At 35.5% G+C, this 23,904-nt stretch overlaps 2 protein-coding genes across 2 annotated transcripts; both read left to right on the forward strand.

The window, feature by feature from the left end:
- Positions 1-2,074: 2,074 nt before the first annotated feature.
- Positions 2,075-5,006, forward strand: LOC146160505 (putative ATP-dependent RNA helicase DDX47). Its single transcript, XM_083385947.1, has 2 exons — positions 2,075-3,324; positions 3,512-5,006. The coding sequence occupies exons 1-2, from the start codon at positions 2,128-2,130 to the stop codon at positions 3,695-3,697; spliced, it is 1,383 nt and encodes a 460-aa protein (XP_083242073.1). The 5' UTR covers positions 2,075-2,127; the 3' UTR covers positions 3,698-5,006.
- Positions 5,007-8,897: 3,891 nt separating this feature from the next.
- Positions 8,898-19,189, forward strand: LOC146160506 (soluble calcium-activated nucleotidase 1-like). The gene is made up of 9 exons (XM_083385948.1): positions 8,898-10,329; positions 10,582-10,734; positions 10,805-10,936; positions 12,049-12,181; positions 12,273-12,421; positions 13,034-13,164; positions 15,615-15,687; positions 16,762-16,932; positions 17,929-19,189. The coding sequence occupies exons 1-9, from the start codon at positions 10,212-10,214 to the stop codon at positions 18,132-18,134; spliced, it is 1,266 nt and encodes a 421-aa protein (XP_083242074.1). The 5' UTR covers positions 8,898-10,211; the 3' UTR covers positions 18,135-19,189.
- The last annotated feature ends 4,715 nt before the right edge of the window (positions 19,190-23,904 follow it).

The raw sequence follows: 23,904 nt of genomic DNA on the forward strand, positions 1-23,904 counted from the left end.
AGAGTATAATTGCCTATTTGGACCCCTGAATAATATTACATCAAAGCACTGCTGGAAAGTATGACAGATCTCGACGAGATCTCGCGGGTGCACGGCCGATAAAATCCGTGTGACCGGGGGAACAAAGGCCAAAAAAGTGCACCCGAGTGCACTTTATGATTTTAGGATGCATTCTGTATGATCAAAGTAGGTCGCGCGAAACGACGTGTGTATTAGAACTCACTTTGTGCTGGCGCCTGTACGACTCGTAGCATATTTCCTAAAGCAATTTTTTTTTTTTTTAATACCGGTCGTTTACTAATACGAGCAATGATCAGATGCGAGCTAAGCTAAATTTTGATAACATTTAAACGTCTAATATTTCATAAAGCTCACTTGAATTTTGACAAATTATTTTTATGTTTTTTTGTTTTAGGAATAATTTAGTCAAAAACGGTAAGTAGGCCTACAACATTTTTATCCGGTCGTGATCTTAAAACTTAATAGTTATATTATACGGCCCGCGATCGCGCATCCATGCGGGCTAAAAAAGACATATTAGAAGTGCTCAAAACCTGACTTGCCACAAATTATATATATATATATATTTTTTTTTTTTAGTCTAAATTAGTATTCTATAATCTAACCACAAATCATAAAGTTAGCAAAGCGTATAACTCGAATACTTATTACCCATAATTTATAGGCAAGTAGATGCGCAATTTATGTTGTGATACAATCAACGCGCAACACAATAAATACACGTTCCAAGGGCACGCGCTTTATTTGTCACCGGTACTTTCCCAGTACCGGGGCGGGTGATCACTCCATTAGTGATGGCAATTAACTTATTGGAAACACGTGCAAACTTGCTCGTCTAGTGAAAATGATTTTCGTTTATTAATTATTCCGTAGTTTTAAAGCTCTTCTATCAATTAACTTTGGTTTAAAGACATAAAAAGGCGAATACACTTCAAAACATGTTCCTAATTGTGGCGCTCTTTCACTATTGTACGTAAAAATTAATAAAAAAAAATTTTCTTCAAATGCCGCATACCACAACGCATATTGTTTGGGTTAGGGTGCGGGTTAGCGTTTGGTTGAGGGTGGGTCAAGTTATTATTAATAATAAACATAATATTACTTGACCCACCTTCACCCAAACGCTAACCCGCACCCTAAACCAAACAATATGGGTTGTGGTAAGCGGTATTATTATTATTTTTTTTTTGCATAACTTTTCACGTACAATAGTGAAAGAGCGCCCTAATTGTTTAGCATGTGGCACGTGGTATAGTTATACAAAAATTTCAGCGAGAAAGCTCGACCAACAGGACTCGAAACCAAAATGATTGTGCGCACAATGTGCAGTGAGGTATTGTACACAGTTTTAACATTTGTATCAGATGAGAAAAATTATACCTAATTACATCTTTATAATGTTTAAAATTATTTTATATAAGCTCCAAACATGAAATTAAGCTCATATATGTTCTGTAGTATTGCTTCTGCAATCTTACAAGACCTTCTTGTATTAAAAGCTGCACTCTTATTTGTTTTTGTTTAAAAAAAGCGCATACAGGGCGCATTTTTATTAGTAGAATAAATTTAATAGCCGAATAACCTGGATTATAAAAATATTTCCCAGAGAGGAACCCTAGTTGTTACTATGCCATTTATTTGTATGGTAAACCTAACTCTTTTTAAAATTTGAAAGTAATCCACCTAAAAATGGTAACATTTTGCCAAGAGAAAAAACAATCATAAAGCTTTTTTTCGTAGATCACTCATTGTGTTTTTTTGATTTTGGCAGACTTATAAATAACATGCATGTGTATTGTGTAATGTATTGGAATAATTGCCTAAAAATTACCTTGTCTTTCACTAGTATTACAGTCGACTTGAAACTGTGATGCTAAATATGCTAGTCTTTATACAAAATTATTAAACTAAATGCTACATGGTTTTTCAAACATAATTTCTTACCTTTTTACCTGACCTTTTTTGCTTTTTGACAGTTTTAATTGTTTCTCTACATAATATGTGTCAGTCTAACATAGTTTTTATTATGGCTTTGCTTTTATTCAAAGTTTTTTGTCCATAACATATATAATGTTCTTAAGTTAAACATTATAAATATTAGCAAATATGGAAACTGAAAATGGAAAAAAAGAAAGTGAAGAAGTAGGAGATGAAATAGTTTCTGAGTTACTAAAAAATGAAGATGATGTTACTTTTGAATCACTGGGAGTTACTGAGGTGCTTTGTGAAACATGTAAGGAACTTGGATGGAAGACTCCTTCAAAAATACAACAAGAAGCAATACCTGTTGCATTGCAAGGGAATGATGTCATTGGCCTTGCAGAAACAGGTTCTGGGAAAACTGGAGCATTTTGTCTTCCTATATTACAAGCACTTCTCGATAAACCTCAAAGGTTGTTTGCTCTTGTGCTAACTCCAACCAGAGAGCTAGCATTTCAAATTGAGGAGCAGTTTAAAGCTCTGGGTTCGTCTATTGGAATCAAGACATCAGTTGTTGTAGGTGGAGTTGACATGGTTGGTCAAGCAATAATTTTAGCTAAAAAGCCACATGTAATTGTGGCAACGCCAGGGCGCTTAGTTGATCACTTGGAGAAAACTAAAGGATTTTCATTACGTTCTCTTAAATATCTTGTATTAGATGAGGCGGATCGAATTCTAAACATGGATTTTGAGGCAGAGTTGAACAAAATTTTGAAAGTAATACCAAGAGAGCGAAACACGTTTCTTTTTTCAGCTACTATGACAGGAAAAGTAAAGAAACTGCAGCGCGCTGCTCTTAGCAAACCTGTTAAATGTGCTGTTAACAGTAAGTATCACACAGTTGAAAAATTAATGCAATATTATCTGTTTATTCCTGCAAAAGACAAGGATTGCTACTTAACGGCAGTTATAAATGAGTTGGCTGGAAATGCTATGATTGTTTTCTGCAGTACTTGTGCAAATGCTCAAAGAACTGCATTACTTTTGAGAAACTTAGGCATATCAGCTGTCCCTCTACATGGCCAAATGTCTCAACCTAAACGACTTGGCGCTTTAAACAAGTTCAAGAGTGCCACAAGATCGATTTTAGTTGCAACTGATGTTGCCAGTAGAGGCTTGGACATTCCTCATGTTGATGTCGTTATTAATTTTGATGTTCCCACCAGATCAAAAGATTATATTCACCGGGTTGGTAGGACTGCAAGAGCGGGTAGATTTGGTAAATCAGTTACCTTTGTTACCCAATATGATGTGGAACTTTATCAACGTATTGAAGAGCTGATTGGCAAAAAATTGCCTGCGTATGACATAGTGCATGAAGAGGTTAGGCCTGTAATTTTTACCCTGTATGTATGTATTTCACTAAACTTCTATTGATTTAAATATAAATGGTTATTCATTCTTTTGCAAAAAATATATTAACGTTGCAAGATGGTAGTAAGCAAATAATTTTTATTGGTGCTGTCATTATCATCTCAATATCCTTAAACATGTTTTATTCTTCTTTAAGGTCAAAGTTCTGCATGAACGAGTATCAGAGGCACAGCGCTTTGCAAGAACTGAAATGAAAGAACAACAATTGGCCAAGCGAGAAAAGCGGAAAGCTAAAGACAACATGAGTGACTCTGAGGAAACGGCCACATTTGGAAAAAAGCAAGCTAAACTTTTTGTCAAAAAGGGTAGAAAACGGATGTAAAATCACTTTTTTAAAAGAATGGTAAAAAGTTAAAAAATTCACTTTTGTTTGTGAAAATTTTGACATTACAACTTCAAAAAATTCTCTTAAACTTATGTTTTCTGTTGTAACCTAACTATTGGACGTGTAGCACTGTATGATATATATGTTCAGCATCTGTTCAACGTTGTCCCTGATGGCTCTCAACCTTCTATAACCTGTGGTCGCTTTTGATTGGCTCTCCGCAGTGTGCAAATCACAACAATACACTATCCTGAATTGTTAAGAAACGAGTAATGATTTAGCTCAGGGTTCGGCAACCTACGGCCCGCGGGCCGGATCCGGCCTGCCGATGTAATTCATCCGGCCCGCCGCCTCTTTGATAAATTAGACACGAGTCTATTGCACAAACTTTTTGTCCATTTTAACTACGTAATTGCGAAAAATTTTCGCGCTACGCGCGAATGTTTCTTCTAAGCCCGGTTTGTTTACGTTTTGATGCTGCCTTTTCAACTAGATCAGCGATTCTTTACCGTTGCGCCGTGGAAGGCTACCAAGTGCGTCGCGCAAAAACGTTAACACTGAGCTAGATTAACTTTAAATGTTATCGCGTTCCCTTAAAAGTAGTTTTGTTACACTTTTCACTAGGAGTATGGATGACGAACGTGTGAACTCGGATTTTGAAGCCAAACAAACTTTTTTTCGCGCTTTGCGTCAACACTTTACTTTTACTGCCTCTGTAAATGTAATTAAACACGTTTTTAAGTGCAAAAAATATCCGAGCCCCGTCTGATTCACAGTTGTTCTAACATTTCAATAACACAATTATTAGTTGTCATTTTGTGTGGCCCGCAAAGACCTTTCTGGGTTTGGTTTTGGCCCGCGACTAGAAAAAGGTTGCCGACCCCTGATTTAGCTAGTAAACAAGTTGAAAAAAATGAACAAATTGCAACAAAAGCTCATGTGAGAAAGTTGCCGGAAACTCCCAAACAGTGTCCGGGAACATATCGTGTCTAAGACGTCATATGGTCTTCAGTCATATTTAGTATAAGCGACAAAATTCTGAATATTTATAAACACCCTAAATTTGTCTTGTATTAAATGTTATACAAGGTCTTTTCTTCGTGGACCACAACGCTTGCATTGACCACATGAAATATGTCATGTCTGCAATGACTGCAAACCATGCATTCTTTTTGTTCATATTACGGTTGTGTGGGTCTTTATGGAGTTACGTCGTGTAACTGCAAATGAGTTTAGTACCGATGCATGGAAGTCCGTCGTAAAATTTTTTTTAAGTTTCACGGCACTTTTTGCCCAAATAATTGTTCTTGCGCATTTGATAAAACTCAAGAAATAAACTTTGTAATCCTTCGACTAACTTGTAATTATAAAACGGCATTTTCCAACAGACTTTCCTCCGTTGGTTTTTTGCTGTACTTGAAATAACGTTTCGCAATATATTAGCGTCGTCAGATTTTTTTCTGAAAATAATTCCAATTTAAGTTGTGTTCGGTGGTCATCCTGGGTTTCAACGTTTTGATCACGATGACCTGCGACTCAATGAAAAACAATTTAGGTTAGGACGATATCAATATGATAATTGATAAAGCACCTTTTTTCTCAAAACATGAAGTTTCCTAATAGGATCAAAAAATCTACGAAACGTAAACCCAAATTGCGAAAAAAACAAACTTATTCTTCCATTTCGATAAACCTAATTTTGTTAAATGTTTTTCAAGCGACATACCGGTAAACTGTAGCCAGTGTTTTTGCGCTATTTGACGGTAGACCTATTTGATAGCATGAGTTCTGCGTACTCTTCTAAATTAGAAATGTCAGTTTTATGTTGGTTAGGGTCAAGTATGGTTGCCTTACTTGATAACGCACGATCCCTGACAAACATAATTATAGTTTGGAAAGCTACCGTATAAAAAGTCTTGCGAATGACGTCTAATTTTCTGAATTTTTAAGAACCCTGCTGTTCTCACGCAAAACTTAAATTTCGTGTGATCGCAAGTTAAGCTAAGTGCGAAAATAAATCTTCAAGACGCATAATGCACATATAAAAGTCTCGCACATTGTTTTATATCTGGGCTGGGTGATTATTTTGTGACTGGGAAAAACAGAATATGTTGTTACAGGCCGGAGAACGAAGATGAACCGAGATATAAAGTTGGGATTATTTGCTGTAAATAGCCTTGTTTTGACTAGCTGATGAGAGTACGAAAAATTGAGGTTTTAGTAGGCGACTAGTGTATATTATTTAAAAACATAATCGAAAATCAAGATAAAAACGTAAAAAGGTTAAAATTACTGAAAGAAGTTTACGATTAATTAGCTGCGAATTGGATAAAATTTCAGGCTGGAACGGCCCGAAACCGTATTGTAGCCTACCCAGATCTGCTCTATAAAATGGCTTTTACAAAGGTAATTTTATAAACAAGTTGTGACTGCCATTAGATGAAGAGATCCACTGAAACCACGTAGAAGTTCGCTCGAACTGCAAAAAAAACATTGTATACAAGTATACATCACCGGTCGCCGGCCTCTCTCATGATGCGACAAAATGTGCCCATATTGTGCACATAGGGGAAGGTTGCCCGTGATGGGACATGTTTTTTTCAAATGATTGCAGTTCTCAGTTATAACAAAATTTTAAACAATATCACGCCTACTTGATACCTCTGTCCTTAACGCTTAAAAAACACTTATAACTTTGCCTCTAGATTTTCAGCTTTTTTATTTAATCATGTTAGAAAAAACGTTGTTGTGTCCCGTCTTTGAAAACCAGAGTTTCATATGACGGGACAGGAAGAATCCATTGTTTTAAATTGATCAATTTGTACCACAAGCATTAAAAAACAACTTTAACTTCACCTGCTACATAAGTTTGAAACTAGCCTGTTTAGAACAATTTCACAGAATCTTACAACGAATTTGCTGTGGTAAGGGAAAATTAATATTTTTAAGTGCGTGGCAAAGAGTGACTGTCTTGGAACTTGAGTTGTGTTGTGTCTATATTTTTATATTGAATACATTATACAAATATTCTGCTTGTGTTGATAGCTCTCAACACACACGACCTAGGCCACCTCTTGTCTGTTTGCTCGTTTGTTTTTTTAGTGGACTTTTAAACAATAATTTTGTTTTAATTCAAATACGTACAGTTTTTGTTTAGTGAAGTTTTACCTGCATTTGCAATATTTCTTACAAACATGTTGATACGGTGATCCATTTTAACCAGGTGCATGTCTTAACGTATTTTAAGGATAGGGAAACCGTGTAAAATGTTTTATGTCATACATTAAAAATTTAAAACTAACTATATTAAAATTTGTTAGTTGAAAACTTTTGAATTATAACAAAATGTTAGCTTCTTAAAAAGAGCTAGTCCATTTTTTTGTCACAATAACCGTGTGGCTAGTCCATTTTTTGTCACAATAACCCAAAATGTAGGTTGCAACAAATAGTTCCTTACTTGGGAACGGCCTGCCTCATCTTACGCATCCCACATCACCATATAAAGATGATATACTGGCTGCTTATAGGTACGAGATAATATAAAAAACTTACTTTTTACGTAAGCCTCGTAAGTTACCCATATATATCAGTTAGTTAAAAATGATTTTTTTACAACTTTAACAAATATGAAATAACATAGATATAAAAACAATAAAACTAGCAAAAAAACACCCCTATTTTCTTTAGATTGATATGTTGTAAAAACGCCGTCAGCCTACTGAAATGTTGTTGTGTTAAGATGATGGCTACCATTGGGTGCAAATAATTAAGAATTGGCGCTATCTAATGAAACGTCGATGTAATCACCAAGTCCCGACTCGGACAACCTACCCATCTAGGGCAACCTTTCCATAGCAAAGTGAGTCGGAAGTCCAAGGAAAGGGGTTCATGCAATTTTTAGAAGTCATATCACAAAGGAAGCGCAATAAACTGATATGACTTCAATCGGACTCCAGCCATAAGACCGAAATAAGAATAACATTAACGTCGGAATAAAACATAGTTTGGAACAAGACCAAAATTGGAGTAATACCTAGTAGTCGTAGTACCGTCTAAATCGGAATAGGCCAAGTCCTAAACATTTAGGAATAACACGTAAATGGTCAGAATCATGCCTATACAACCCCTTACCTAACCCCCAACTTATTCTGTACTGGATATTACAACAGCGCATTTGGCTTTATTTTGTCGTTGGTCTTAATAATGTGGTTTTATAGATTTTTCTGCGTAAGGTATTGTTGCTCTTTGGGTCTAATCGTGTGCTACCCATCAATCTTTTTCAGTTACGCTTTAATGAGCATAAAAGTGACCTTATAAAAAAGTCTACAGTTCCGTATATAGACTTTTCAGACTACGTAAGCTCGGTGTTTTTTGGTTGATATATAAAAGGAAATCACACAAAGAGAAAGATACTTGTTTCTAATTTGTTTCTCAGAAAAAGTTCAAAGTTAAGCTACTGATTGTTGAAAATTTTGTGGGCATCATATGCTATTTACACCACTAAAATTTTAGGCGCTAGATGGTGTATGAGATAACTGTATAAACAAGTATCTGCTGACGTTTTCGGTTGCGTAGCACTTGCCTTCACCTTCCACGTCGGTTGTAGAACGTCAGTTGGCTGTTTTATTGTGTTTCCATTAAGTTAGAACTTAGAATACGTACCGCAAACTTTTATCGACGTACAAAATGCTTAACTTTTCTGCTTAACGAGCAAATGCAAGTAAAAAAAACAGGTAAGTAAGTGAATAATATGGTTAATATGGATCCCCAGGGGTTTTTTTAAGGTTTGGTTTGGGTGACCGCTAGGTAGTTTTAAGAGACCGCAAGTGTTTCATTTAAATACCAAAAAGTTGCAAGTCCAAAATTTGGGAAACCGTTTCGGTCTCCCAAAACACCTTAAAAAACACTGTAGGATCCCTATCTATTTATATGTGAGATTTGTTTAGAAGTCGCTTCTTGATCTCCTTTTAAAACATTTGTATTAGCCACAGTATTTCTGTAACATTGGTTAACAGTTAAAAGTATCCTAAAATGTCACCATGGTTAATAATTTGTAACTATTGGTGGGTTGTAAAACCATATGTACCACTGTTGTGTATAAAAGCAAAGTTCGGGCCCAAAGTCATTACCAAATGGAAGCACGCAGCTCAAAATTTCACCATAAGTATTAATTTTTAATAATATATTTTGATAAAAAAGTCTGATTGCTAGTAATGTTTGACAAAGTTTGATTAAAAATCTTCATCATTAATCGAGTTACAAGGCTTTTGCTTTTCAGCCCAATTTAAAATTTTGGCTCTGGTCTACAATCCTACCACAATTATTAAATCAACACATATTATTATTCTATTAATCTTTAATATTATTGCATAACCCAACGTAACCAAAATGCACACCCGCAACATAACCCAAATAATGTGCGGGGTGGTAGGATTCTAGACCAGCACCAAAAATTTTAAGTTTCATGAATATTATACCTTACTCCTGAATAACTGACAGTCGATTCAGGACTCCCTACATGTGCATGAGCAATACCAAATTTTTAAACTGATATGGCCGCCAACTGTAAATTGTGAAGGCGAAATATTATATGGTGTATATTTTCCAACAGTATATTGTGGGTGGATAAATTATATGACTTTTTGCTGAATATCTATGTTTTTTTAGTTACGTAAATTAGTGGAATACAGGCTGTAGAGATGGGGCTGGGCTCAGGACTCTACAAAATCGCACATTCGACCGGAGTCGGACTCGGATTTCTTTTTTTTGGCCGAAGTCGGACTCTGGTTATTTTTAACAGACTCCTCAGCCCTGGTGTTATTATTATATACCTATTCTTACATGTTTATGCCTCTTTTGCAATTTCAACTTTGGCAACTCGTTTCATTAGTGTTAAAATAATTGTGATAGGATTGTAGACCAGTGCCTAATAGTCATACACATTAATATTTTTGATATAAGTCTGATTGATTTTCTTTTTATTTCCGGAGATATTACATGGTAAATTTTTCAAGCATGCTTGCCTTCGGTAAGTCATTCAGGACTAACATTAAAAGTCAAAATCCTAATGTCTTAGGTTTTCTGCAAAAGTTATGCTTAGCCCTTCACTGACTTAGCGCAGTCATCCAACCACTCAGATATGGAGGCTAGGTGTTAGAAATACAGGAAATATTTCTATACCATTGTCTGCCCAGCTTGCATTCTGTGGCTGGTGCATCTGAATTTCTCGATGAAAAGTGCCATGCAGAATGGTCGTCTGCAAATCACAACTTAAACCATATCTGATTTTATTGGTTTGTCACTGTTATTCACAATGACGTGTATACTAACAGCACCATGTTTTCTAGTTCATGAAATGTTGTTTAGTCACACGACATACATATGATTTAAGGTGTTTTACTAAATAATATCTTGGTAATCAATACTTTTTTTATTCGTTAGAATCACTTAAATAATGTAATGTGTGAATAAACAACTTGTACCATCATATTTTGTATATTACTTATTGTTTATGGCAACAAAAGAAGAGATGTACAAGAGTCTCAGCTTTTCTTCATTAGGTGTGAATGAAATTCCACATGGCGGAAATGATTGGCGAAACAAAATTGAAGTTCCTGTTTTTTCACAAGGTATGATTTGCTTCTAATTTTTTAGTTTTACCATTTTCATTGCAAGATAAATTTATACTCCACATAGTTGGTGAAACCCTGAGATATTATGTTTTTTTAACCAAGATAAGTAGCATAATAAAAAACTCTTTAAATTGCCTTGACACAACCGATAAAAAAGAAAACAATTTGATGCACCTTATGGTAATTTCCTGTTTATTTTTTTTAGGTAATTTTTTTGGACTAAATGTTAACTTACCTTATTTTTTCCAGTGGGAAGAAGAAAAGGAGTAATAACTCTGAAATATAAACCAATCATTGCAGCTTTTATTATATTTGTTTTTGTTTTGTTTTTCTACTATTTTGTTTCAAGTACAAAACACAAAGAAATTAGTAAATTAAATGTAATTAACAAAAATACCGAAGGTGAGTTTACAATATATTTGTGTTTGTTAATTGGTAACAAGCATTTATCTCTGCATTGGACTATTTTCAGGACTTTACTTTGCTAGAAATCGAAAATTAATGTCTTACAACAAAACATATCCACTGACACGTCCTGTAACTACATCAAGTGGTTTTTCGTTTCGAATCGGTTTGATAACTGATATGGACAAGGAATCTAAAGGTTTGGTATGGTTAATAATTGTCATGTGCTGTTAATATTAAAAGCTATAGATTAGTTTATTTTAAAAAAGAATAGTAAATACCAGGGATGGCCAACTTACTTATTTTTGATTGGGATCGACTGAAATATTTTTCGATTGACCATCTAAGATGTGACTATAACCAGTCTATCCAACTTGTTGTTCTATTCAAACATACACCCTTAGTCATATAGTGAAGCACAGTGTTTTTTTTATATAATTTTGAACATAAAACAATTTGCTTGCTATATGTTGCGAATTCCTTTTCTCAGGTTAATGCTCATAATCTTCGAGTTTAAAAATTCCAATAGTTAAACATTTTATTTTTATGACAAGGAAATGACTTCTTTTAATTATGAAGTTACTGGGACTTGACTTGTTAATTATTCAAAAAGACTGACTTGGACTTAAATTGTTTTTCAAATGCCTTGACTGAGATGCAAGTCTTTTTAAAACGGCTTGTTTACAACCCTGGTGAAAGTGGTTCCCAACCTTTTTTGAAGGGACCCAAAATTTTTGCAATCGCAGTCATGCCTCTTTAGATTTTGAATATACATGTCTGGGTATAATAGATGTAAGCGCACTTGAGTTTAGTTACAAAACAAAATCTTTGTGTGATGTCTATGAAAAACATAAACGACTCACTAGGGCTTGCAACACACGGTTGGAGAATTTAGTACTAAGAAACTAGGTGGCACATGTCAATAGTATACCAATTCCTTTTAGATGAGTTGAATAAGGATTGCCATTCCAGTCAAACTTGAGTCCATGGCAATATATAGGACTGTTTCTCTACCAAACGATAAAGGATGAATCAAGTCTAAAATTTAAAAGTACATTTTTAAGAGCCCTAAAGAGGCCTTATATCTTCACTTTATAAAATTAGTCACTACAGTTGGAGCAGCTCCAGCTTGTCTAGTTTAGATCCAATCTAGGCCAACTTTATTGCATATTTTTTGTGTTGAATAAACTGTTTATTGAAACTTAGGTTAGTACTATTCACTTTCGATTTAAATATTAGGTAAATCCCCGGGCCCATTTACTATAGATTGGGTAAAGTTTGTTTTCAAATTTAAAATGCTTTCATTTTCAGATACTGATAAGACTTGGCACAGTTTGTTACGAAATGCAACTCTCAACTTCAATAACCAATCCTTATCAGTGAATGTGAAGATTCATGGAGAGGATGAAGATGCTACAAAATTAATCTCTGGATTTGCCAATGGGTATGCAGTACAATAGATATAGTAAAATTTGTTCATGTGAATAAAAAAACGTGGGATGATTACTTCAGCCCCAACTTTTTTATTTAAATAGTGGAAGAGGTATGGAACTATCGGAGTTGATTGTTTTCAATGCTCATGTTTACACTGTGGATGACAGAACAGGAATTATATATGAGATATTGGAAAAAAGAGTTGCACCATGGGCAATTCTATCTGACGGAAATGGAAAGCAAACAAAAGGTAAGTTCAGTTTGTAAATTGCTATACAAAGCATGCCCATGTTGCACATGGATCATGATATGCCTTATTTTTGACAATTATGGCAGGGGTTCCCAGCCTTTTTACGATCTCGTACCACTTGGACGCTCTGTCCCACTTTTTCCAGAACAACTAATTTCATTGAATCATATTTTATTCAGAACAATATATTGGCCTACTAAAATAACCTGAAGCATGATACTATCAAAGAGCAATCATTTGCCATTTTATCGCCCACTGTCCCACAGCATTTACTGCTTTTCAAATCAACTGTGCTCCTTGTTGACAATTGACACGACCTGTATTTTAAAGATTGTAATTTAACGAAACAACAGGAATGGTTACATAACAATAAGAATAGGCTTTGGGAATTTTTTTTGTCAAAAAAAATTGTAAAGAAAAACAGATAAACAAAGTATTATGTTCCGAATCCATTTTTTTAAACCTTGGCGTACCTCTAGTGGTAAGCGTATCACGGGTTGGAAACCCTTGAATTATGGACATCCGTGAATAAATGCTATTACTGACCAATTTATCAAAATAATGTTGCTCCATTTTCTGTTGCATATTTTAGCTATTGTTGTTGCAATACAGGTTTTAAAGGGGAATGGATGGCTGTTAAAAATGAGAAACTCTATGTTGGAGGTTTAGGCAAGGAATGGACCACTGCAACTGGGAAAGTGTTACACAGCAATCCTCAGTGGGTGAAGACAGTAGATAAAGATGTGAGCCTTCGTTTTTTTTGCATGTGATTCTACTGCGATAACACTCTGATTGTTAAATTTTATTTAAGGTGTACAATTGTATATACATCTGTTTACAGTAATTCGTACTAAAGTTTCGGTATATCAACACAAGCGGTTGTTACATTAGGGTCCATAATCAGTGCTCCCTCGAATTGTTTACTACGTGCGCAGGTGCTCAAAAAAGTGCCTTGCGCTAAGTGGCCAAATTATGAGACGTAAAAATGCCCAAATGGGCTCGAGGCAGACCCTTTTTCAGTCTGCTAACGGCGGCCTTTTTCAGTCTGCTAACCACTTTTTAGCCATAGCCAGCGATGTAAAGTAGGAACCATTGCATTAAAGCGATACTTACCTAAACTTTGCTTGGTTAAACACAATACAAGAAGCCAAACGACGAAACGTATAATGTTTTGCTATGTTCGTGTAAGTTTGCCCAAGCTGCGTTTTATAGACGTTTATTGAATAAAATGAATGTGGCAAATTACCATGTAACGAAAATGGCACGTCACGAATAGCGTAACATCTTCGTTAGAGTGATAGTTTTCCTCTTAAATAACAATCGCTCCTCGGCAGCAATACGTCTCCGTTCACCACTAGAAGCGACAATTGGGTGTGCAATTTTTTTTAACCGCAGGCCACATGAAACCTAAAATGTTGTGGCGAGCCGGATTAAATATGGTCTTAAATACACGCAATATGACGCCATACTCTGACGCTATAGATCAGGGGTGGCCAACCAATCAGATACCAAGAGCCGCATTTGGTACTTGGTTAACCGTAAAGAGCCAAACACATGAAACGAAATGAACGGCCCATCACTCCATTTCTTACTAACTCCACAAAGCGATCGCGCGAAGCGCGATAAAAGTGCCTTTATTTCGTTAGACAAAACTTTAATTTAGAATGAATACAATGGCCTTCGGCAAACAGTCTGATTCGAAATCGAAGCTGACAATAATCCATAACTTAACCAAAGAAATCGAAAACAAATTATAAATACAACCTGAACGTAAGAGCCGCATATAACTGGGTATAGAGCCGCATGCGGCTCGCGAGCCGCAGTTTGGCCACCCCTGCTATAGATAAACTAAGCCAACGAATTTGTTATTACGTTTGGAGTTGTGCCAAAACGTGAATTTAAGTCGAATTTAAAGAAAAGGCGACAAGACGTCGAAATTGCAACTTTTTTGTTTTAAAATGCAAACTTTAATTTACTTAAGGTACATTGGCCATATTGCAAAGACGGTATAGATCTGGAGAAACACACAACATGGCATCAACTAAATTAGGGTGACAAAATATGAATCGGTATATTTCAGATTTTAGAAAACGGTCGGCTTTTCTTTCATATTGTTAAGACGAATACATTCGACCGAAGCGCAAAATATGTCAATATTTGGCTAAGTTTTTTAAACTTTCGTTGAAGAGAGTCCCATAGTGCAGAGGACGCCCTTTGTTTGTAAGGATGCCAAATCTCGTGGAACATACGAGAAAGACAAAAGAGATTTAATTCTCTCTTCAAATCAAATTTCCATTTTAGTCTATAAAACTGGCTAAAAATAGAGTTTGGTGGGATCATGACTAGATACGTCCCTGGAAGGAGTGTTTACGATACAACAAAACATGCAGAAACTAGCCCTTGTTTTCGTTTATGCATTTTAAGGAAAATAGGCCGCGGGCCGGATTATATTGCTTGGTGTGCCGTATGTTGCCCAGGTCAAACAATTTTACGTCATACCTAGACCAGTGTTACGCAGCGCATAGGCCGCAAACCAAAGTTGGATACCCTGAAAAATTTTCTAGGTTGCTTGTCAAAATTCAAAAGATCCTTAAAAATTATAAACAATGTTGAAAATGGTAAGCCTTCTGTTTTACGTACAGCATTATTACCGCATGGTTGTAATTTTCTCTACAAAAAATTCCTCTTGCAAATATGCCTTAACACGTGTGGATTGTGGAGTAATTTCATAAAGTAATACATTAAGACCGGTCTAACCTCCAAAAATCTGTTTTGTATTATGCTTTTCCGACATAAATAACGCATTTGATATGAATTACCTTTTCTGACTAATAATAGAAAATTTGTTTCCGTATTGAATTGTGCATTCCAATAATCTCTAATTAAAACATACTATAAAGGCACATACACACAATAACACATAAACTAATAAGTGTCTTTTAGAAATATAAATTTTTTCCGTAAATTTTGTAAGTCAAAAAATAAATTGTCAGTCTCTGAATATTTGGCAAGTACTAAAATAATAACATTAACATCTACATAGACGCGGTTTATTTCCCTAACGAATCGCATGTCACAGTATTAATATCACTATAGCTACAATATTTATAAAAATACTATAGTTGGTTAAAGAAGTAAAATCAATTAGATGTCATAAAATCAAAAAAGCTATTGTTATCATTATCCTTTCCAGGGATCCGTAATGAACTACAACTGGGTGCCACACTATGTCGCAATGCAAGAAGCATCCGGGTATGTCAGTCCAGGTATGTTTGTTAGGTTAAGCTGTAAAGCCAACGTGGTTGACCTTCGGTTTGCGCTTTTTCGACAGCTAGCTTCTTATATACATTGTATATAAGTTTTTTAGGAAGTTTTGTGTGGTTGTTTACATTTGGCAATAAGGTCGGCCATGACGTTACTTGCAGAAAATTTCCAGACAAGCAGAAAATCTTACAATTGGTTTACCAGCATACGAACATAATCACATGCGATATGTGACGTATTTCTTAAAAAAATAGAGAAGGGTTTAAATATAGAAGATTGGCGGTGAGAAGAAACACGAAGAACATATTACCTGTTACTTTACACAAACTTCACTGCGTGCTATAATTTAATTGCCTAATACTATTATTAATTTCTAAGTAAAATAAAGGGTAAAACGTCATTAACGTTAATAACTCACTTAGGTACAATAAAACAAATTATTTGGTTGCAAATCACATGCTATTGGAAATATTATAATCCTGTAAGATTTTAATTTCCAAAACTTTCTCGCCATAACAACGTATGTGGAGGGATTCCAAACGCTGCTGGATACAATAAGGATTTTTCTGAACAATGTGCTTGGCGTAACCACCACGTCCAGGCACTTGCAGTCCGGCAGACCCAGTGCTTTAAACAAGTTATTTTGAAGTCCCAGTCAAGTCATTATTGGACCAAGTCATATCCATGTCAAATCACCCATTTTAAAATAAAACGATAAAGTATTAAAATTGATACACTCGTCCGAATGTAAGCAATAGGTAGCAAAACAAAATAAATCATATCACAATCTAATTGTTTCAAGTGCAAAACTTGAGATAAATAGCTTAACTTTTAATTTAACTTATTTTTAAGCCAAGTTGTTTAACTCTATGACTAAATTCCCATTCAACCCTTTTATTCAAAGACTTGAGTCAAAGAATGTTATTCTACCAGAACGACATAAGTTATGTAAAGTTATTTAAAAACAGTGACTTAAGTGCAATTAACCCAAGTCATTACAGCACTGGGCAGACGCATCACAAACGCGCAAGATTTTCGCCCCAGTGACGAAGATTTTGACACTCGTTTTGTTTCAGGCTATATTATCCACGAAAGCGCTGTGTGGAGCGACCTGCACAACTCTTGGTTCTTTCTGCCCAGAAGAGCAAGCCACGAGAAATATGATGAAAGTTTGGACGAACACAGGGCCACCAACCTCTTATTTAAATGTTCGGAGAACTTCAAAGACATCAAAGTTGTTCATGTTGGTAAGCAACAGGCTACTTAGACCTAAATCGCATGACCGCCATTTTTAACCTGTTTAATAAGAAGTTACTCTTACTTTTGCCTTAGATTTGTCAGTGATTTCTCTCAAATATATGTTTAGCTGGGCCAGAGTATTATCTGTACGGATTTACGGATACTGTCCTATGGAAAAAGTTTGTTCTAGTTTGAATGGCCAATCAGGTTTTATCCATGTTATTATGCTATTTGGCAGATCATTCGGTATTTTTATCATTTTCTGCCGCTCACACCATACAATTTAATGTGCGGAACCTTCTACTTGATTGTATTCATATTAGTTTAATGCTGTCATTTTTCTTTTGGCATTTAAACAGCCTTTGTCACATTTTCACGTTGTCGTTTCGTAGTCCACCGACGTATATTCATAATCTCAAAACCTTTTCCGCAAATGCCAACAAACTTGTAACTTGTAGTTTGAAAAGGAACAAAGGTGAGATTTTGCTAAAAACTTACATGTGCAAGCAAAAAGTTTCAGTTTAAGCAAATGGGTATTTTCTAAATACCTGTTTTGCTGTTCACAACATTCGTGATTGCTCAATTGCTGGTTTGCTTCCGATTGATAAGAATAATCAGTTTGCGGAAACATTTTTTCCATTGCGTCATTATAAATTTTATGATATAAATTGTAAAATATTAAGCAGTAATAACGGTTGATACATTTGCAAATGGGTTACAATGTTTTTCAAGGTTCTGGGCTTTCTTTATTATACCCTTCAATAAAAATCCTGTACTCATTTTTTCATATAACCAATAAGGTAGATGCTAATTGAGTTGGCCAGCCTAGTACTCATTTTATTTTTAAGTGCTTGCCAATTTGTCGATTTTTTCAAGGGCCTGTAACTGTCGTTAACTTTCTATTTTGAAACGTTGCATTTGGTGCATTTTGCAGTTGTCACATATCGTTTTGCGAAGAACGAATATCGACTTATTTCGTATTTTCTATTTTTCGTCTGTCTTAGGAAAGCTTGAGAGTCTTACCCGTGGCTTCTCCTCGTTCAAGTTTGTGCCCGGAAGCGGAGATCGTGTAATCGTTGCACTGAAAACCGAAGAAGTCCTGGGTAAAACGAAGTCCTACATCACGGCCTTTACGATTGACGGTGACGTTATCTTTTCGGATAAGATGGTCTCCGACCGCTACAAATACGAGGGGGTCGAGTTTTTGTAAACGAAAATCGACTGGAAAACTATCACATTTTCGGCGCTTAAAGACCGCATTGCGTATATACCTACCGGCGATTATACTTCTAAGCGTTCTTATTTCTTTTATACTTACGTACCTTTCTAGGCCAGTATTTATTTTTCATTTGTTTGTTGTACTTGTTTTCCGCAATACCGTTTACTGTAGTATTTCAACTTGCGACTAATTAATCCCTACTTAAATGCTCGATATGGTATTAAGCAACTGTGTCGTCAACTATGACAGTTTGATTGTTTACAACGCACACTTTGCGCGGTCGGTAAATTCTATGCTGTAGGCGTGGCGGATCAATACTTTTATTTGCAGTTACGTTTGCCTGAATGTTTCAAGTGAAACGCTAAACATATCTGTTCTAAATTGTAGAATATATTTTTTTAAACAACAGGTGGCATTGTACAACAGTTTGTTCTAAATAAATATAACACGTTTACAGTCAGCGTCCAATTTAAACCAATCGTTAATGTGTTCTGCGTTTTTGTTGCGCCGCTCATTTTTGCACTAAAAAGTCCAATCTTTTTTGACGACCCCCGCCAATTGTCAGCGATGCATATCTGCTTTAAATCGCCCTGCCTTGTGGCATCTTTGGTCGTTCGCCATTTCTGCCGTATTACGGCGATACTGTGTAGACCTAAACTATTTAACAGCGTTCTTTTGCGTGATTCGGTCCGCTTTCGGTGATTGCCGCAAGAGGGCGATGTGGTGCTGTACATATTAGCAACCTTTCTTGCTTAAAACCCGTTTAGTGCCACGCTTTTATATACAACCCAAGTGCTCAACGCACTCCAGACACGTTGGCAAATTATGTTTAAACAAATGGTTGGTAGTACCTACTTTTGGTATTTAGGTTGCCAAGGCGCAGTTAAAAAGACAAAGATAAAACTGTATCTTTGTGTTGCGTTTGTTAAATGGTATTAAAACTAGTTTTGATCTGGTTGTCAACTTATTCCAACGATACATTACAAACGTGCAATACGTAATGAACATTTATCGACCTTGTTTACAATAAACGGCATGCTTTTTGATTGTGATGCGAGCATATGCTAAATGCACAGGGAAAAAGGTTAATGATATTTGCAAGCATTTTTTTGTCGCACTGAAGTTTAGGTACGAAACAAAATCATTGTGCAAATGCACTTGTAAAACGGTGCACCAAAGCGTAGCGACGCACAGTTCCTCTGGTTAGGAAATATCACTCAACCTCACTTGCCACAACAGAATTATATGAAAACCTATTAAATAACCAAGAAAACCACAGATATAGTTGTGTACTTTTTCTTGATTTAGCCAAGGCCTTTGATACCATAGACAACCAAATATTACTTAAAAAACTAAATCATTATGGTATCAGAGGCCCACCCCCAAACTAATAGAAAATTTTTTAAGGCAAAGGAAGCATAGTACAAAAGTAGGAAAAACTCTTTCTAATCCGTCGATGCCTGTATGCGGTGTCCCACAAGGTTGTATATTAGCACCTCTCCTGTTTCAAATTTACATTAATGACTTACCAATAAACTCAAATATAAATTGTAGTTTATACGCAGATGATACTGTCATTTACTCTTCTAACAAAGACATAAAACAGCTTCAAAAAATAATTCAAATAGATATAGAAAAAATTGACCACTGGTTTCGGGCTAATAAATTATCAATTAATCATCCTAAAACACATTACTTGGTAACCAATTCAAATTTGGAAATAGAAAATCAATTCAGTATTAAAATAAGGGATAATAAACTGAAACAGGTAAATTCAGCGAAATATTTAGGCCTCATCATAGATGATAAATTGTCATGGATACCTCATATTAAAATGATTGAACAAAAGATATCTAGGGGAATTGGACTCTTATCAAAAATGAAATACTATTTGGACACTCATGCACTTCGCCTTTTGTATTATAGCTTAATCAATACTCATCTTCGATATTGTGTTGTAACCTGGGGTAGAGCTTATCCAACTAAATTAAAACATCTTGAAGTACTACAGAATAGGGCAATCCAAATTTTAAGCGGCACCCCTCCTAAAACAAGATTACTTCCATTATATCATAACCACTCAATTTTAAAATTGCACGACCTAACCAAATTGGAAATATTGCAAATAATTCATAACTTTAAAAACAACAAATTACCAGAAACATTGGCAAATTTGATGGCCCCCCTAGAAATCTTACATTCCCATAATACAAGGCTGCGGGATAAACAAAACTATTTTCAAGTCGGCGCCTCCACCAACTCAGGAAGAAAAACCATAGGATTTTTAGGGCCAAAATATTGGGAGAATTTAGATATAAATATTAAACTATTACCATACAAGTCATTTGTTAAGGCAATTAAACTAATGTTGTTGAACTTTTACCACGAGGGAACGTAAACACAAAATCAAAACAAACCCTAGGCAATTAAAAAGGTAAAATTGGCTAATCTGCGAAACAGGGGTAATAATGAAGTATTTTAGATAAGAAAAAAAACACGAGTTGAAATTTTAGATAAAAAATACAGCGTGCAATCAGTTCTGCATCAATGATTATTATAAGTCATAGCATTTATTTACAATGGGGGCGCCGGCTTAGAAGTAAACTGTCAATTAAGTTTCCAAATGTAACTCTAATTGTGTCTAATATAATGTATTTTGTTTTATATTTTCGGTTAATCATGTACTTACGAACAGTTCTTTTTGTAATATATCTTGTTTCGTTTACTTTTCTTTTTCCTTGTAAATATGCTTAGCCGTTCCCTGGGGTCTACGGACTCTTTTTTTTTTTTTGGTGTTTGCATATAGGCCTATATACCGTTGTTCCAAAAGATTTATAAATCTACTTATCTATCTATTCGCCGTGGGCTCGGCGGCGTACCAGTAAAGTGTTTAAATAGGTTTTCAAACTTAACGCTTATTGTGTTTAATATAATGTATTTTGTTTTGTCATTTCTGTTCTGGATGTACTTACGAATAGTTCTTTTTGTAAAGTATCATGTTTCGTTTTCATTCTCATTTTCTTTTTTTTCTTGTAAAAATACTTAGCCGTTCCCTGAAATCTACGGACGGTTTTTTAGTTTTTGCATATAGGCCTATATACTGTTGTGCCGAAACAGTTTCACATCTATTTAAATTATTTAACTATCCTTCCACAGTAGGCTCGCTGCGTAACAGTAAAATGTTTAATAAGTTTTCAAATGTAAAGCTAATTGTGTTTAATATAATGTATTTGGTTTTGTATTTACGAATAGCCTTTTTGTTGTAGCCTATCTTAATTCGTATTGCTTTCTTTTATATGAAAAAATAATGAACTTGAATTGAATCACAGCCAGGGGGCAGCTGACTAAATGACTTAACAGTCTTTCGCCGCCCCCTGGGAACTACGGACGCTTCTTTATTATTTCAAATTTTGCATGCATGGTACCGTTGTTCCGAAATAAATTTAAATCTATCTATCTATCTATCTATAAAACATCAACGGAAAGATAAATAAATTAACGAGTCACAAAGGTTTTCAATAACCAGTCCTTCTTCAACTGTAAAACGTGTTCATATACGATATTTAGCCGAATATAACAGTAAAATATATACTTTTTGCTAATTGTTAACAAGTTTTGACATTTAAAAATCTGTTGTTGTTTTAAAACAGTGGTTTAATAATTTAACGTAAAAATGCGTTTAAAACCGACATTGTAAAATACTCTTGATCGATTTTTGGTAGTTTATTTGGCTGCCACATATTGCAGCGACCATAAAACCACAGGGCAGGAAATAACCGTGCTTAACTTGTGTATATTTTGCCCACGTGTTATTGATCTTAAAAGGTAGCGTTGAGCGGTAAGACATGTGACAATAATCGGTGTGGTAAATCTTCAGTTTCCTCTTCAAAACCACGTAGCGATTCTCCCAGGCCTTTTGTATGACAACAAATACAGTGTTTCACGCTTGGGTAATTCGGTATTGTACGGCGTTCTTAGCGTGTTAAAAGTGCAATAGTTGATGTGAAAAAGGGTGTCCAACTGCTAATTCGCAACCTATGAATACGAACTGCCCAGTATTTCCGTTGTTTGCAAAAATCGAAGTAGTAATTTCTCACTGCGCCTGTTTGTGTTACGGATAGCATTTTGTTTGATTAGTCGATAAGAAACACCTCTTAGTTTAAACTTCACGCCTTTGACAAAATCTTTTTTTGGGTTGCGATGGGACTTTGGTCGACTGACGGACGAGCATCGTGCAGTATGCTCTTGTATCGAGTGCAAACACAGCTTTACTTTTATCTTATTCGATTGTAGGAGCATTTTGCGTTGGAAGGCAAATCGACCGCCATAAGATATCGGCCGAGTCGCATTACCAACAAACGGTTTTGTCAACCGAAAACGTACGCCCGCCGGCTCTTGCGATAAAACCGTAGCGAGGTTATGCCGCGAAAGAATTTAATCAAACTGGACTGCCCACGCCTTTCGTGGATTTTCGCTATCAAGCTCGATCAAGTAACTGGGCCAAGTTTTTCAATGTTAAACATGTATCACTAAGCTTCACCGTATTTGGGTTTTGCAGTTATGTGACTACTAATTTGAATTTAGTGAATTGTTGTACCGTTTTTTAGGAATTGATTTTTAAAAAGCACTAACCTAATATACCCAAAACGACATTCTGAATATACCGGAAACCGCATTCCGATAGTTGATGACAAAAAATAAATTATATCGCTACTTCATAAAGATTCTTAAATCACATGAATATTTTCCGGAAGTAGAAGGTAGGCATACTCTCTCACTGTCGAACTATCAATCTTCCAGCAGAGCAAAGAAGGTGATATGGTTCAAGATGATGCAAGCACGTCTTATGTTATTTGCAGTTGAGAAACACATGTTCCATTCTGTTATGATGGGTGTTAACATCCATCCAACTTTTTAACACGTTTCAGGGGGCTCAATGCGAACCAATTTTTGCATATAGTAAAAACTTAGCAAAAATAGTTTGGGTGGGCATGTTCTGGTGCTTCCCATGAATCCACCCCTGAAGGTAGTTCTTTTTTTGCGATTCGCGCAGCCTAAATTAACATTTACTTGGGTTTTTGCAAACTAGTTTATTTGTAAATATCACGCTTCTTAAGATTACGTTAATAAGGTTACTCTGGTAATCATGTCTCAGTTAAATACCCGATTAAATTTGGATCCGCTCTGTAGCAATTCCGTGTTTTTAATATGTCTAAACAAATTACTACGTTAAATTGCAATTGAAAATCGTTTAAAACCCGCTTCTGTAATTTTATATTGATTCGTACATCTGTATACACTTGCCAAAAGAAGTACCAGGCGTAATGCTGGATCAAGTCCCTCTGAAATGAAAACTATTATTGTGCATTCGCGGTTGTAGTACCTTAGAAAACAACTACATTTTTGACAATTTTTATTAATCGACAGAGCTCAAAATTTCGAGTTGTACTATTGAAAACAACAGCACGTAAAATAGACAAGCAAAATGCAAGAAAAATAATCTTCAAAGTAATTTCAGCGAATATCCCAATGCAAAAAGAACCAGAGTCAGAATCAGTGCTGTACAGTCTACAATGTAGACTCTACATCTACAGCAAACACTTCATTTATAAAAAACAGCCCACAGTCGTCTTGATGTCACGCCTCATTGAAGCGGGCCAGCAAAAGTTCTTGACTCGTGTTCGGACTTCTTCAGTATGAATAGGTGACCAGAGTTCGTTCAGCAAATATCACTGAAGTTGAACGGAAATTGTCCTGTGAA

This window comes from Ascidiella aspersa, chromosome 3, assembly GCF_963924565.1.
Source record: "Ascidiella aspersa chromosome 3, kaAscAspe10.2, whole genome shotgun sequence".
NCBI classification, from domain to species: domain Eukaryota; kingdom Metazoa; phylum Chordata; class Ascidiacea; order Phlebobranchia; family Ascidiidae; genus Ascidiella; species Ascidiella aspersa.